This window comes from Ixodes scapularis, unplaced genomic scaffold (genome assembly GCF_016920785.2).
Source record: "Ixodes scapularis isolate PalLabHiFi unplaced genomic scaffold, ASM1692078v2 PGA_scaffold5__190_contigs__length_132052651, whole genome shotgun sequence".
NCBI classification, from domain to species: domain Eukaryota; kingdom Metazoa; phylum Arthropoda; class Arachnida; order Ixodida; family Ixodidae; genus Ixodes; species Ixodes scapularis.
The window spans coordinates 130,263,478-130,280,973 of record NW_024609880.1 but is presented as its reverse complement, the minus strand read 5'-3'; the positions used below and the strand labels follow the sequence as shown (position 1 = coordinate 130,280,973).

The 17,496-nt window shown below is 53.6% G+C and overlaps 1 protein-coding gene across 1 annotated transcript in view; it reads right to left on the bottom strand.

The window, feature by feature from the left end:
• The window catches only part of LOC8030419 (glypican-5), a 110,830-nt gene that overhangs the window by 56,904 nt on the left and 36,430 nt on the right, over positions 1-17,496 (bottom strand). Inside the window, exon 2 of the mRNA XM_029984538.4 lies at positions 8,736-8,894. Within this exon, the coding sequence (XP_029840398.3) occupies positions 8,736-8,894 (159 nt within the window). The remainder of the gene's footprint in view (positions 1-8,735; positions 8,895-17,496) is intronic.

The window sequence follows — 17,496 nt, the reverse complement described above, 5'->3', positions numbered from 1 at the left end:
TGGAGAATGGTCCTCGTCGCAGTTCTTGCAGTATGGGGTGCATTGGTGGTTCCCGTCGATTTCGGTGTCGGGTGGAAATTCCTTGCTGCATTTCTGGCAGCACTTGAGGTGGTTCTTCTGCGGGCAGACCTCGGATTTGTGTCCGATGCTCAAGCACGTGCCGCATATTAGGCTTCGAGGCCTATAGGGGTACACGCGTGTAACTACCCAGTTTATGGTGACGTATTTTGGGGGGTAGGGTCCTTCAAAGGTAAGTAGAGCGGTATTGCTGTTGCCGATGGTATGGGCGGATATGAGTTTTCTTCCGTTGCATCCGATGTTCTCGAGTAGCCGCTCGTTCGACCATCCTTGAACACCATGTACTACACCGCGGGCATGGTCCTTGTTCATGGCCAAGTAGGTGCGGGTCGCGTGGTCTCTGCCTTGTATAGGGAGTGATTCAATCAGTAGAATCTTGTCCCGGGCACTCTGTTTGTATGTGTCCACGGCGATCAAGTTTTGTTGATTTCTGACTTTGATGTAGGTTTCTCCGCGCTCGGCTGTGGTGAGTTTAGCGGTCGTGATAACGGCTAAGCCGAGTTCGGTATGGGGTACTTGACGGAGGTCAATTCCGGTCTGTGGTTTGATTATAACGGTCTCGTATTGATTTAATCGTTTCTGGGCTGATGGGGTGCTCTTCCAGGGCGTGGTGTCGCGTAAATCAGCCATGGTGGGCAGGCGACTGCTCCACGGGGCTTGGGAGTGCTCGTTTGCGAAGTGAGCCATGACGGCAGAATAACGTTGGTCGGGGTGAATTCAAGGGGTTCCGATCGGCGAGTGTCGTCGATGGAGCCTGAGCTGGAGGGCTTCTGGGTGCCTAGCGGTGAGCTACGCTGGCGAACTCGGCGCGCAACGCGCGCCGCGCCAGCGAGGACCTGTGCTTCAATGTAGTCTTAGCGGCGGACTGCGTGGTCTGGGCACAAAGTGTTCGAATAATCAAGGAGACTCACTTCTTTCGCCGGAATTTTGACGGCGGTCTTGCGGGTGGTGTGCCGGTAAGTTCTTCAGTGTGAATTCAGGGTGGATTCGGTCTTTAGACCAGAATTTCAAGGAATTCTCGCGGAGCTCGAAGTGGGGAAACCTCACTCCGAGATCACTTCGTCGTCTTCCCCTAGGAGAAAAGGCCCGCTCAAGACGTCATCGTCGGTGGATCCCAGACCCGCCCCAAGCGGCAAAGACGCCGAAGCTAGCCGCGCCCGTTTTGTCGTCGCGCTCGTTGTGAGACCCAAGACGCGCTGACGGCGACACATGCTGACACAGGGTCCACAAGTGATGACGTCAGGAGGAGGAGGAGGCCTTGTCTTCTAGGTAGTATTGCCCCGGGCCGTCTTCGGGAGAAGGTTCCTCTTCGGGTCCTTCCTCCAGCTTCGTGATCCGTGAGGACAGCGCGAAGGAGGACCAGGCGCGGCACAACAGTCCCGCAGTCAGTGCTCGGCGGCGCGCTGCTGCGTAGACACCGGCGGCCAGCCGTGCTCAGAAATTCCGGCCAGATTCCGAGGGGGCAAACGACACACGCGGCCGCTGCCATCCCCGGCACGCCGTCTGTGTCGAGTCGCGGCAGCCGTCGGACGGCGGTGCGTGCCGCTCCTGCACGTGCCCGAAGACGAGAGGTTTGGTGGGCAGCGGCCCTACAGGCTGCGACAACCATAATAGCTTTATTTTCCATCGATTATCATGGGGGGCAATGCCACCTATAGAAGGCCTGCGCCTTCGCCTTCCAAGCGTCATCATGGGTGGATCGAGGCAGCGTCGAATCTCACAAGGAGTGCGACGCGCGGAGAATCCGTCTGCCGACTCCAGCGACTCTCGCTCCGAGCTTCCGGTCGTCGCTTGGGGCGGAGATCCACTAACGATGAGGTCAAGGCCTGGTCTTCTGTATCCGCTGAGGTCGGCCGTGTGTCAGCAGCCGGACAGCGCGCGAACGTTCTCCCTTTCTATTCGCGTCTCGGGCGGCCGCAGCAGCGCGGGTGACGCAGCACCGCGTTGACCTAACGGCGAGAGAAGGAAAGGCGGGAAGGGTCCCGGATGACTGCCTTCGCGCTTCTCGATGGTCTGGCCCGAAGAACCCGTCGACGCCGCCCAATTAACGGGTCGCCCACGATGATGAGGATGATTACGATGGCCGTCGCGGAACTCGGGCGTATCGTCGGAAGGTGCGCCACCGACACCGCTGTCGCTCGGGGGCACCTGGTGGTTGTGGCCGCCATCACGGCCCGACGACCATCTCTTCGAAAATATTTTCTTCTCATCAATGAAGACGTTTACTTTCTCTCTCCCGAATCTTTCGCGATTCTTCTCGGAGTCTCGGTGAAGGGGCCCCCTCGACTCGTTGATGGTGCCAGTTGTTTCCGCATCTGCACCATGGTTGTTTTTCTTCCGCCCTCGAACCAGGTCCACAAGAGGCGAGAGCCAAGTCTCACAGCAACCTTTCTGGTTGGGAAAGTTGGTGCGTGCTACGAGGAAAATAAAGCCGCACAGGGAGGAATACAGCACCGTCTCTGTGTCATCCTTCCACTTGTCTCCGTGTCCTTTCTGCGTTGTTTTAGTTTCCTCGTACCGAAGACCTACACGAAATGGACAAACCCTTCCACACAAAATTCACCCCGCAAGCGAGTCTTTGACTCTCCGTGAAGCTACGTACGCTCGGCGGGCATCTTTCCCTTTATCTCATCATTTCTCCTCCCCAATTCTGCCCCCCCCCCTTCCCCAGGCCACGATTAAACGATGGTCATCACGGAACCGTGTCGTAATTATTTCCCTGTCAATAACTATACGCATGTTACTCCCACTACTACTTACTTTTCCCACATCACCGCATGGAACCCCGTGGAAACAACACGTGGCGCCATTTATGAGCCGCGGTCAACCGCGGAATCAACTCTACTGTTGGTGGAGGATTCTACGTTCCGACTCCAAATCGCAACAAAAAACGTTTTATTCGGGTAAAGCATCGGGCCGAACCCTTCGCGTCCGGTCATCACCACTGGGGCTAACGCCCGGTGAATTTTGTGGAGTTTCATCGATCCGCAATATGCAGTCCATTTACCACACCAAACACCTGAAAAATTACGACACCGACCTCCCGAAAACCCAGCCTACCCTTCAATATACAAGTAATTCGAACCCCCCGCTTCTGGACCCATGGACATCTCAGCCCTCTCAGCAACCCCCACTGCTGTAAAGCCCACACATCAGAAGGCAATTAGGACCGACTGTCCACGGTGACCGACGACGAGTGGACGGAGCCTCGTTAGTTGGTCCACAAATCGACCAAGAGGCGACGAGCGCGTATATACACGCAGCGACCTCAATGGCGACTCGCTTCGCCGCTGCAGTGGATAAGAGCCCTGCTTCGTTAGGAAGGCGGTCGGGTTCCCGTGCGGTGTCAACGAACCCTTTCCCCCGAATCGATCTGCATCCCGAACAACCGCCATCGATCGGCCAACGTCTTGGCGAACCATGGCTTATTCCGCTCACCAGAGTGACACGCACCATTCCATTAATTGCTCTCCGCGTGTCGCAACATCCGTCGGGCCCTGGATGGGGGTCCGAGCAAGCACCTCCCTTGTGCGAAATATTGCTCGCCGCGTGCCTGCCTCCATAGTCCAGGGATGGTTCCATTTCATCTCGGTGATTCTGCACTGGCCGTGGCCGTCCCTCGGAGTCGAGTAAGCGGTCGCCAAGAGCCACGTACCTGCATCTCTCGCGGGATACAGTGCTGAGACAGTGCGTTGGCATTCCAGGACTGGGCTTGGAATTTATCGATAAAATAGCGTAGTTTCCATTTAATAGGCTGGGACCATTCTTTTCTACCCTGTCGTCGCCCTTTTGAACAACGTAGCTTCTGGTGTGGGGGAAAATGTACCTTGCCACGCCACTGGTTCGCGTGTTAATCGAAACTTCCAAAACTGCCAACCATTCATGTTTCGTATCTTCTATATATTTAACTTGTTCGAGGTTGCAATGTCCTTACCGTTCTTTCTACCCCCATAAATAATGTATGAACTACGCGGCTGGATACGAACGACGGTAAATAGAAAAAAAAGTTCTATTTGCGGGGATTACGGAACGAGTTCAGTAAGAGAATAATTACATTAAACACAAAAAGTGGCCGAGTCCTCGACGTGCGCAACAGCTGCGAAATTGCCGTAAAAGTTCACGAGACGCTTTTTTGTTGCCCTGTCGGTACGTTGTCTCAGTGGACTTGTTTCGCAATCGAACCAGCCTAAGTGGTACGTAGAACTTAATAAAATGGTACTCGAAACAAAGTTGAAACACCCGAAAACAGCGAAAACGTCCTAAATACAAACACACACACACAAAAAAAAAAATATATATATATATATATATACATTTTTCTCTGAGCACAATAACCTTACTCTGTCATAGAGATATGAACTGAGCGCTATCAAACGCGCAGACGAAAAGCCTATAGACCTTTTTCGCTTACTCTCGCCCCCGACCGCCAAGAAGGCATATCCGGTACGGGCGACGAAAAAATATCGGAACGTTTCAACCTGCAAATGGTAAAAAAATAAAGTGGAGGCAAAACGAGAATCTGTGACGGTTACCTTTATGTCTTAAATGCCTTCTATTGGCGTGGCAACGGCAAAACAATGTTTTCGCCCATACTGGAAGTGACGACAATTCAAGATGGCGGCGCCCTTGCGGAAAAAGCGCAAGTTCGTCTGCTTCTTGAGCAGGCGTTGCGGTGACGTCAATACGACGCCAAGATCTTCTTGGCTGATTGAAACCAAAAGATAGTGGGTAGACCTCAAGGCGCCTAGCATTGAGCTCTACCCACTATCCTTCCGATCCCAGCCAATCAGAGCTCGGCGTCGCTCTGACGTCACCGCAACGCCTGCGCAAGAAGCAGACGAACTTGCGCTCCGCGTGGGTACGGCGCTGCAACAGGAAGCACTTTGTGCAATTCTTACCGCGTGAGCCAATATCACAAGAGAAGGGCTGTTCCACCTCAAACGTCATAATAATAATTAAAAAAATAAACACGCAGAGTCACTTCTGTTATCCCTACGACGACTTGAAGGCGAAAGCCCAAGAGCCATGATTTACTCGCTGAGTATCTGGGCGCTTATTTCTTGGTCTATTCGTGTTCAATGGAACCTTCCCACATCAGACACACCAATCTCTCGTTGAAAAAGGCACGAAAAGGAATTGTACGACGAATTAAACGATTAGCAAAAAGCACCTGGCGGATGTCGCTAACGCCTCGCTTGTAACGCCCGTCTCAGAACCTTTGGATAACTGTCTCGCCTCCGGCCACGACGAGAGAAGAGGGGAGAGGGACTCCCCTCTTTCCGAGAAGTCGCTATTATCCCTCTACAAGATTACGGAGGATTAATCCGTCACTCAAAAATCGTACAAAGACAGCGTTGGGGTTACTGGCGGTGGCCCGATCGCTGCTGTGCTTCGGCTGCTTTCAGCGGATGCTACGAGCCATCGGGGCCTATCCAAGGGCCTGTGAATGTCACGGGACCTTGGAGAGGGGGCACAGAGACGCGTGGAAAGCGTATCACGAGCTACGTCCACAGAGCGGGAGTGGCTGGGATAGCTCGCAGCGTCCGCTGCGTCTGGACGTAAAGTGCCGAGACAAACTACGTCACGATTGCGGCGGACGCGACCTGCTCTCCGCTGGCTGCTCTCCGGGCACCTGCCAGAGTAGGCCGTTCATAACAAAAAATACAGTCATCACGCTTAAAATACAAACGTGCGATTGTCATTTACGGATATTGTCGATCATATTTAGTCCATCTGTGAACACGACGGGTATATTTCAGACTTCGTTGAAGTAGCCCTTTAATATGCAGAGTGATCCTAATTCTTGATCTTAGTCATCCACTGAGTGGTCACGTAAACTTTTTGGTACCTTTCGCATCGCCGACGTGCTTTCGCTCAAGGACTTAGAAGGTCGACTGAACGATCAGACATATGAGGCTTTCGCTTTAATAATCTTTATTTCCTTCGCTTCCCAAATAAAGGCCGTGCGCAGCTTGACCAGGCCCTGTTCTCTATGGATGATCCACCCAGCGCCACTCAGCTCGCGTCAGCGTCGCCGCCCGCGAGTCTTTCAGCGTCTCACAGGAAGCGCGGCGAGAGGCGCACGCGCTTCAGCGCATCTTGGGGAGGGGATCCACTCTCGATGACGTCATGCGCAGGCCTAAACCAAGTGGGAGAGGCTTCTCAAGTTTTTAGCTGCGCTATAGGGTACCTACATGTTTCTGCCGCTCCAAAACATGTAGGCACCCTATAAAAAACATCGTTTTTTGTTGTTGTTTTTTTAGGTTGCGTTTTGTTGTACGTTGCGTTGCGCATTAAATGGTCGTGGACAGAAGCCCGTGGACAGAAGCAGGATCCCTGATCATAAGACGCTAGGGCGCCCCTTCCCGTTAGCGCATTAAATGGTCGCGCCTCACGGACGCTACAGCGCCTCCTGGCCGAGACAAGCAGGCCTATGGAGCACCTTGAAGGTGGCCAGGTAGCGGTCGCATTGGACGCAGACCGAACCGTTCCTCTACAGCGGGGGACACAAGCCGTCGTACTTCCGAGGCCTACTAACTTCCCGGGGCAACGTTCATACGACGAGTCCTTTTCTCGGGGGGCACAGAGGGGAGCCTACCCGGAACCCCGGGGCCAAGGACTGCCCGCCGAGAGACGACGTCCGCTAGCGGGTGCCGACGACACCGACGGCACGAGGAGTGACGACGTCCACGAAGGCACAATGGCCCCGACGGGGTGTCCTGGGAGGGGCTCTGACGCGATGCGCGCCAACAAGGCCATCAATCTGGAAAGCTTCTCCGAGAAACTTCCGGCTGGGAGAGAGATATCTGCTCCCAAAAGAGATGTCGCGCAAAGAACCAGCCCGAAGGGTTCTAAACGCATTTATAACAGAAATTAAGCTGGTTCGAAACACGGACACCACCAAACCATTTTTGTTTCTTTTTTAGAATGGAGGTATTACGCATTGTCGTATAAGATAGCTGACGATAATATTGATCACCGGGCGTCTTTCCCACGATCAATATTTTCGTCAGCTCTCTTATTCGGAGCAGCCTAATATAGATCCATTCTAAGAGAAAAAAAAAAAAGGTTTTGGTGATATTGTCTTTTGAACCAGCTTAATATCTGCTACAAATGTGTTGAGGCAGTCGTGTCTTGGTGCAGTCCATGGCTCGTTCTTTTCTTCCCACTATCCCTTCTTGGGTATACGGTCGCACGACAGGCGACTGCCCGTCGGGTTGCAGAACCCGGGCATCCAGGGTACAATCCCCATCCCTGCCCGTTTGGATCTGAAGGAGCATCGGACCGGCGTGCGGTCGTGCATCACTACTCCAATGCACGGTAAACACTGCAGGCTGCGATACTGCGCAGGCTAAATTTCTCATTTACAGCGTGAAGAAGTGTCGTCATACCCGGCGGTCAGCCGCAGAGCTGTACAGGCTGTATATGCATCTAACGTCTAGACATCTCATGCCTAATTTGCCTCTGGCACCAGGAACGAGAGGTCAGTTATGCCAGCGCCGGGCGCGCGTTGAGGCGTCAATGCATGTCAGGTATAAGAGGAAAAGGGACCAAAAAGTTCCCAAACAAGATGAACACGGAGATAACGAGCACAAAATGGTGGTGCGAAAGCGCGCCTTGACCCCGCTAAAAGAAAAAAAAAAATACTGTAGTGTCAAAATAACTTTTTTTTTTTCTTTACTGAGCGGGTTTTCGTGGACGTAACAGAACACTTTCTCGACCCCTCCCAAACGCCACCTGAGCACGAAGAACTCCGCATGTTTCACGGCCGCATTCCCTGCCCTAGTCCACAATCCCGAAACCCATACAAGGTTCGGAATCACGGGCAGTTCGAAAGGGCCCAAACCGCAGGGCCCTCTCCGACCGTTCGTTCACCGGAGACGACGACCCACGGAGTCCTTCGAGGTCGCCTTACAAGGCGAGGCAATGCGGAAGGCTCGCTCGGGGCACCGGCGAGCATCGACGCACTTCGTCGCCTCTGTCTTCGACGCCCGGGCGACACGCGCACTCTCGACAGCGTCGCGCTCGGGCCCCGGGCCGAGCAGGCGAGTCGCGGATGCTCGGGCCCTGAGTCAGCCGCCCAGAGCGCCGAAATAGTTGCCGTCCTGACAGACGGCCCCCCTCGGGCCCTCGCACGGTGCCCCGAGGCGCTGTCCCAGAGGCGCGAAGAGCGGGCTTCGACCCCCGGGACCAGCGGACGAGACGGCCGAAACAAATGGCCGCCATCCTACATTAGGGACTTCTCGTGGATGGTTTCCGCCGTCCCGCAACGTCCTCCGCAACCCGCTGCGAGATCCGGGACTCTGCAGGCGAGGCTAGTGCCGCGCATGCGCAGTAGTGGCGTCTTCCTTCCGGAGAGCGTAGCGGGCAAACGATTTAACAGATTTGCGTTAAAAAAAAGCTGCGAATTAATTATTAATTATTCGTTAATGAACGAATTTAACTGAAATATTTTACTTATCGCGACGATTAGACCCCCTACACTATGTCCCCCCGGCCATAAAACTCACCCGCATCAACCGCATTAATGTATCTTCCGTGGTTTCTTTAAACAAATCTGTTAAGGTTAGAAGAAGCCCCTTTGGAAGGGGATGGGCGCTTGGACGGTTCGTGCCCTGGTGCCCGACCGTATACACCAGCCAGAAGGAGGGACTCACCGGTGAAGCTGGCGGCGGAGTCCTCGAGGAAGCGCCGGAGGGACTCGGTGTTGGCCCAGACGAGGCCGCGAAGCTTCTCCCAGGACGCGTCTTGCAGGCGACGCTCGGCGGCCAGCGTGCAACACGACCGGGCAGACGGACACAGCGACAGCGAGTCACCTGCCCGGGGAAACAAAAGCCGGGACGAACGGTCAGACGGCGGGCTCGCGGGGCCACGACGGCCAAAGGGACGCGGGCCCATCGGCGATCCTCACTTCGGCGGTTCGGCGAAAATACGCCAGGAGGCGCGAGCCAGCGTATCGCTCTATATCGCTCGCGCAGCAGGCACAAGGCTGGCGATGCGAAGAATATCATCCGCGTTGTCGCATCCGACGGCCTTGTGCCTGCTGCACGAGCGGTAACTTCTTGAGTAACTTCCATCCCGCGCTTCACTCCTGCTTTAAGTTCTCCTAAAATTGTCTGATTTGTGAGTTTTCAATGACACTCGGCAAGTGTCTTATTAAAAGCATACGTTTACTTTCACTAAAATTAATAAACTGTAGTTAATTATATAACGCCAATGTCTACTCTTTTCCCGTTTTCTTTTCCTTCAATTTCGGACGTTTGCGGCGGTTAGCAATTCGTTCCTGAAAAGGTTCTCTTTTTCTCAAGATCCCTATTGAAATTTGAAAGTCTTCGCTGTAATACGCAGTAGTAGACACAATGACCGATGTACTGATTAGTCTCGTGACCACTAATAGAACTGATGACATATTCATTTTTCCGTAATTTACACGACTTATACGAGGCATTTCACGAGTGTCCAGTTAAAACATCGAATCACGCAACAAATAATTCCCGAGTGTTCGTCACGCTACTCAGTCATGAGCCTCGATGGAAGCAAAACCCGAGGGTCAAAACTCGGCAAGACTACGTATATAAATTTACTTTTTTTATTTCCATAGATTCGTCAAAACATAGTCGGGTGTTCATTTGTCGGTAGGTATAGGGGCAAACGCCGGAACTCAAACACTCAAGATGGGCAGACATGCACCGAAGAGCCGCGGGTCCCTCCTCCTATGCGGTTGTGAACATCGATAATGGAACGCCGGGGGAGCTGCCGCGAGGCCGCGGTCTGAACTTAACGAGAACTTGCTCGCGGCCTAACCATTAACACGCTCAGCCCTAAAAAGAAAAGAAACTCGTTCGAAGCAACGGGGTGCCCGCTCGTGGTCATTATCCATTGAACCGCCGCGCCGGTTTGCCGCCTACCCGCCTTCATCTTGGCCGCTGCCCAGGTCCGTCTAGAGTCAAAATTCCAAAGGAAAAGAGGAAATAGCCCGCGGGGAGTCAACGGCGGACAACGAACAGCTGGAAGGGACGAAACAACCAACCGCAGACGATACCTGGTCTGCCTGCGAACTTCAAATCGCTAATGGAGAGTTTTCCACTAAGGGGACCCGAACCTCAGGGGCCCCCTATTTGAAAGCGCTCTATTAAATCGTGCGTGAGCCTCGACTCCATCTCACAAATTTTTATTCAGTCAACACCTCGATGAGGCCGCGGTATTCGATTTTCTACTTCATCAACCCAAGGTCAGTGCGGCGCATATATTTGATCCGAGTTAAGCGTTCGGCTCAGAATCGTGCTCTCAGACCGACTGAGCACGAGTCCCAGTCGAAGGTTGACGCAGCGTTCGATCTGCGCTTCGCGTTGGCCTCCGCTACGTGACGTAGTACATCCAGGACTGCGGCCTCGTTTTGCGCACCACCAAAGGTAGAAAGAAGCGCTAAGGGCCTTTGGGGAAAAAGCGCTCCGGTGGGTACCTCCGCCGAAAACAATCGTGAAAGCAACCAGGGGCCCTTCTCTGGACGCTTGGCGAGAACGTCGGCTTAGAAGTCCGGCGACATGTGATTGGCCGGCGCCACGGTCAAGTGCCGCGTTGACCAATCACGGCCGCCTGATTTCTCGCCGACTTTGTCGCCCAGTCTGATCCTGCCAAGCTACAATAGCAGCCCGAACCTGGCCTCATCCGGCGGGCCTTGGTGGCTATATCCGGATCCAGGCGCCGAAGGGCCTGACATCTCTATCGGATCATTTATCAAGAGCCAGCCACGAGTGAGAAAACGAGAAAAACAAAAAGGTCCGCTCCCTCGCTAATTCGTCGCGCACAAAAACCTAGTTGTAGCGCCGTGCGCAGCATCCGGTTCCAAAATGGTTCACTCCAGAATCCATAGTTTCCTTAATTTGCTTTTAGTGTTACAGAAAAAAAAAAAAAAGAGTTGAGACACTAATTCTTGAAGGCTCGAGATCGGGTAAATTTGATGGGCCGCAAGATTCTAGTATCGCGCGAACTGCGGAGAAAACTCTCCAGGGGTCGTACGATCGTTTGAGACGTTCTGTGTTTGTTCCATTCTTCGTCTGTCGTCTCCAGTTTTCTTTTCTTTTTTTTTTTCTTCAGATATTTGTTGTACGATCTTTCGGACGTTTTGTCCAGGAAGCATAGTTTCCGTCCAGAAGGACGAGCACCTTTCCTGCCCGAAATATCGACACCCTTTAAAAATCAAACCACGGGCACGGGTGGCCCAAGTGCGGACGAAGCGTGCGCCCTCAAACGCGTTTTTACTTTCCGAGTTTCCCATCTCGGCCACCCCCGAAACCGTTGAAACGTACGCGGAACCTGCCGAAACGTTACACACCAACTCAAACTCCCTGACGTCACCCCCACTGCGACCATATCGGCTGTTTAGCCCTACGCATCCGGAGCAGCCCCACGCGAATCGGGTTTCAGTGCCCACACCCGGGCGTGGGCGAACGCCGGCTTGTTTGTAAACAATGTGGGTCGGCGTGCAATCTTCCATTCGACGCCGAGCGCGTCCGCGTGGGCAAACTTTAGCAACTCCGATTTCGGGGCGTATCCACGAGTACGTGTTCGTCCCCTTTTTGGCACGCGGATCCGTTCCTTCTCTTTTCTTTCTTCGCTTGGAAAAACGCGCGGCCCAGCTGTTCATTCTCCATCGTGCCCCACGTGGCCCCGGAGGGGGCGTGACCCCGGTCTCACGTTACAACGGCATCACAGACTCGAGGTTTGCAAAACGAGCGCCCACTCTTCACCGGTATAAAGCTGACAGTGCGGGGGAAGCCTTCTTCGGAACACTCGCACGTCTACCTTTTCGTCCCGTGATAAGGCTCCCGCCAACATGGACGCGCAGAGGGCGGGGTCAGCCGATGAAAGGGAGGCGGCTGATTGGTCCAGGGAGAGCGCAGCTTTTACCGCACTCTTTGTTTCTCGGGTGAACGGAGTCGAGACGGCTGCTTCAGGCGGTCGGGCAGCGAATACGCCCCGCCGTTATACTGCTCGTTCCTCCCCGTTCTCTACGCCGTCTGTGAAGAACAATGGGCGCTCTTTTTTTTTCCCCCGAAGACGCGTCAGTCTGGCGAGCTAACGAACGTGCAGAACGATGAGAATTCGCTGACGGCGGCCTGCGCGTAACAGCGGCCGTGCTTCCGGGCGCGTGCGCTGGGAGTTTGGTCGGACACAAAAGGCGCCGACATCGCACCGCGCGTGCTCTCGGTGGGTAATAACGAGTCACGTGACCACCGCGAGCGAGTAACCTTGACCTGCGCGTCTACTGCGAGCTGCTGCAAATGGTCCGGATCAAATAGAGAGGCGGTGGACCGCGCGAAAAAAATGCCATATGCCACCCTGGCGCACTTTTTACTTCATTCGAGAGGTGAAAGAAAATCCTTTCGAGGATGGCTCACTATGGCATTATCGTTTCGTCGAAACCCGTTTCGTGGAATTACGTTTCGTGGACAACTTTACATGGACACACGTTTCTTCGACACGAACGTTTCATCGACACTCGTTACGCCCCCCAAAACGACCGGCTAAAACTCGTGGGGTCGTTTGACCTCACAAGACGACCGATTCCATTAAGTCGCGCTGCAGTCACCCCCAAAAAAGTGAGCGAACGCAGCAAGCGCAATGAAACCGTTCAGTGACACCACACTCCGTTTCCCAAGTCCCGTTCTCCTGCATGACAGCTCTCCCTCAATAGGGACTTCTTCCCCCCTCCCCCTCCCTCCCTCCCCTTCCCTCCTCCTCCTTTTCCTCTCCCTCAATCCCTCTCTCCCTCCCTCCCCTCCCCTCCCCCCCTCCCCTCCCCCCCCCCCCCCCCCCCCCCCCCCCCCGTTCTCGCTCCTACCTGGATGTTACGACTACGCGACACCCGATGTCTTACGCTATACTCTACGAAAGCTCACGTACAAGTTGCCGGGACATCAGCGCTTCACATTAAGCGGCGCGTACCAGTTCAAGGAGATCGCCTGGCACGCGACATTCGAGACCGTAAGGTTTCGCAGACTTCCACGTAAGGGAAGAAGAACACAACGTGCTGTGCGAAACAGCCTTATGTCGGGCCACCGGTGAATCTTGAAGCGCACGGCGCTGCAACGCGAACCTCTTGGCGTCAACGGATAGCACGTCAGTATCGGCGCTCTAGACGTGACAGGGTACAAAAGGTCTCGAACCGGCGGGGAATGTCGGCCTTGGCCCTGGCGGCGTGAGAGCCAATGGATCTTCGGACCGGCGGGGAACGTTCTTCGACACCGAAGCCGCGGGGGGGAGCGAAAGGTTCTCCACAAACGGACGCCTAAAGCCGGGTTAGCTAGGCTGCTAGACGTCCCTGAGGTCCTGACTCTGAATGGAAGCCCAGTTCTTCAGTAGCACGCCAGACGCCTAGAGGGCGCAAGTTGCGCTCCCTCTCACCTGGAACCTTCTACAACTAGGGGACTTCCCCAAGACGCGTCCCGTTGATCGCGGTGATGGTTCGTTCGCGTGTTATGCCAAGAACACGCGCGGGCATTTTTCTTTCCAATTGTATTCATTAATAAAGCTTGGACTTGGGTTTGGGCTAGTTGGTTGTACATTGATAGACGTGCTGCGCTGCGAAGTTCTACAAAACAAACGCGTGACTAAAAATTGAAATGAAAAGGATGAGTTTACATTGAGATGAGGAGAAAACACAACGAACTGCGTTCATTTGTGTTCGTTGTGTTTTCTCCTCATCTCAATGTAAACTCATCCTTTTCATTTCAATTTTTAGTCACGCGTTTGTTCTGTAGAACTTCGCAGCGCAGCACGTCTATCAATTGTATTCAATTCGAGCAACCGCTCATACAACCCAGCCCTTCGTCGTCCTCAGTCTTGGCGAACGAGGGAAAAAAATCTCGGGGACACTGGGTTCCAACCCGGGTCTTTTTGATATGGAAGAGCATGATCGTAGACCGGCGTGCGGTCGTGGATCCCTATGCTGCGAGATGCACATTGAAGACCCCTAGGCGTCGCACTGCACCGACAAAGCTGTGGACACCAGACGTCGACTGGGGATCCCTAACTTCCCGCTGTCATATACACGATTAATTGTAGCGAGGGCCAGACGCCGTAGTCGTGCTCTACGGTGTTTGCTGTGAGGACCCAATGCTACACCGCAACCAGCCTGTTTCCAAACAGCGTTCGCCAGGCGCGGGCACTGGGCGTGCGCAGAAACACGATTGGCGTCAAGTGAATCGTTCTGCGCATACGTCGTGCCGACAGCAGTGCCACCGCAGCGGCGCGAGCAAGGAGGGAAGGGAGGAGATGAGAGTCTCGACTCTAACTGGAGGCTAGCATTTGAATACTGCTTCCAATCGGAGCTCGACGCTCTGACGTCAAGTCCTCCTCTCCCTCACTTTCTCTCCGAAGTGTTTTTCGGCGAACGCGTCTACCGTGAACAGTCGTTCGGAGAGACCGAAGGGCTGACATCACAATGCAAACTTGGGGCCGTAGCTGCCCGATCAGCCTCGGCGGACGTCCAAGAAGGCGTGAGAACACGACAGCGGCGGCCGACTCGCACCTTGCACCCGAGGCTATATGACGCCCCCGGCAACGGCGGCGGCCCACGGGCCCACTCCGCCCGAGGAATCCTCTTCTATGTGCCGGCACTTTTAAGCGCCATAGAAACCCAAGCGGTGACATTTGGTTCCCGCCAACGCTATTTCCAAGTAAAATCAAATAAAGAGCGAACGTTAATTTCGCGCTAAAAGTGTCGCGCAGGGTGTCGATCTTTTTGTCCAAGTCATGTCATCCACGAGGCAAAGAGATCGCCGAAATTTCCTATTCTTCTTACAGAGGAGATTAATTGTGACTAGGACTAGTAGTGTAATGTGATGTTGCCCGTTGTCGGTAAATTATGCTTTTCTACTCTCGGCTCCATTTAAATGGGGTCATGAAACGATATCGGGTTGGTATGTTCATGACTTTACGGAGGCGTACTGGTCCTCGTCTGGCCCAAATATACTGGCACAAACCGGCACTTATTCGGAAGCTTCCTTGTCGCGGTGAAATAGCGAAGATAAGCCGGGACTAATTGTTTCAGCCTTGTCTTCGCGAAGCTCGATGACGTAATTGTGGGATCGAACCCACCCGCCAGACGACATTCCAGCGCCGCTCAATGATTGGGCGCTAAAACCGCGTGAGCACTCGACTTCGGCTCGTAACAATCAAAGCCTCGGCGAACCTCGGCTAGTGGCTCGTGTCGAACCACTGCGGTGATGAGGATAGCCGAACTCTAACAATGCCTGAAACTCAGCACGCGTTTTCTACTTCGCCGACTCCAGCGCGTGGCAATGATTAACGTTGGCGGCATAAGATAGGCACCAGGTCACGTGGCCCCTCGTTCTGGCTCCAAGTTCAGAGGATGAGCGATGCTCATATTTCTCTGACTTAATTGCCGACTGGCATTGGTCAGAAAGAAAACCTGAGGCAAGTTTATTCGGTTATTAACATTAGGAAGAGATTCTGAGTAGTGTTTAGGGGAAGTAGATAGCCTACATATGGCGATAACTCACTCTTCGTGCTCTAAGCATCCTAGAAATCCATAAATGATAAAGATGTGCGGCCGATTTCCGTATTAAAAAAGCAGTCAAAGATCGAAATTATCTCCAGCGATGGGAGGAGCACTGTGCCGGCAGCCAGGACGGCATGTGACCAATGAAAACGCGACATTCCGTTGAGATTGCAAACGCTGCTATTACAAAATGTGTATCATTATGTAGATGAAGCACGTGAGAATATAGTCCAAAAATTAACGCTTCAAAAACAGCAAACTACGTGGGTTTTTCTTTTGTTTTTGTCTTTCGCGGGAGTGATGCGTTTCGCGGGAGTGATGCGCGGAGTCGAGCGCACGCTCGCACTCCGCGGTTCCAGCGGTCGGAGGATCCTTCGCTTGGTCCTGGATTCGGAACATGGTCCTCTCATCGCCGGAGATGAAATCGCTGCATTGCGATCTTTGATTGTGTTTCTGATAGGGAAATCGGTCGCGTATCGTCATGATTTTGGAGATTTCTAGGATGCGTAGAGCCAGCAGAGTGAGTTATCGGCTTATTTATAGGCCATCTCAGAAAGCTCCCCGCGGGCACCTTTAAGAAAGGCCAAAAAGAAACACCCGCGTTGTATTGGCTCTGTGTCGGGTAGTGGACGTCTATCCAGCAGTTCATGAAAAATTAGGAGCATGCTTGAATACACGCACGAAAGAAAGGTGGACTACGAATGATATCCATTTTGACGAAAATCCCCAAGCACATCCGAGGACGCAGAAAGATCTCTGGGGTCGGGTGGGCACAACTCCACTCGAAAAGCGGTGCCAATCAGTTCGTCGGAGGACGTGTCATCGACAGATCGTTTCGCTGACACTTCGACGTTTTACCGAGAAATCGTTTCGTCGAAAAGAGCCCGCGTTCGCTTTATCAACAGGCTCGCGACGTTTCCTTGCAAATTCGCAACAGGTGTTTTTTTTGTTTTAGGTGAGGTAAGGGGAGAGCGCGGAAGCAAGAATGGTCCGACCGATAGCATGTAGAGCTCCAAGAATATAAAACAACCCTAACAACAATCAATTTCTTTTAACATTTTCTAAAAATGTTGTGACCTCGCCGTTTTTCGCCACACTCGAACGAACTTCCGGAAGAAAAACAAACAAGTTGTCGCGGGAAAAGCGCCGCTCGACGAGCGAACGGGGTTTTCCTGGGCGTGACGCAATGCGGCGCGTACGGCCGTGCACACGGATCGGTTCCCGCGACGACGCGTCCATTGTGGGCAGTCGGGGCGGGCGACCTCCGGCAGCACGCCCTGAGCCCGATCCCAATCGACGGTCCAAGGACGCCCGCCGTCGTCCGACTCCCGACCTCCGGTCCTCGCCGCTCCGGTCGCCGACTGCCCCGGTCGCCGCTGTAGCACGCTAGGGACCGATCTGCTCCACACCCCCTCGCTGTCGGGTCAACCGGCACTCTCCAGAGAGAGAAAGAACATCTTGATTGAAAACAAGAGAGCCTTATGGCCAGGGCATTCTTCACACCCTAACATGCTTGAAAAACAAAACAAAACACATTGTCATACGGAAATGGAGGGAGGCGGAAAAAGAGCACAACGTTTGAGGCATTTCAGCCGACTGCAATTCAATCAAATAATTCTCAAATTATTCCATCAAATTTAATCTGGCTACCTAGCTTTTATTTTGCAGTGCTCGCGCCTAGTCGAGGCTTTCATAATGACGCGTAGAACGTTTAATTCCGGAGAAGCGAACGCGGAAAAAAGAAGGCTTAGTGAGGTTACATAAAGTTGTACATCCAGGAATAAGAAGACTGCCCCATCGTGTGCCACGCTCTACCCGAGTGCCGGGGCCGGCCGCACTGCTCGCGACGTCGAGCGGCCCGCGCGCGGCCTCGGCCGTCCTTGGCACGAGCG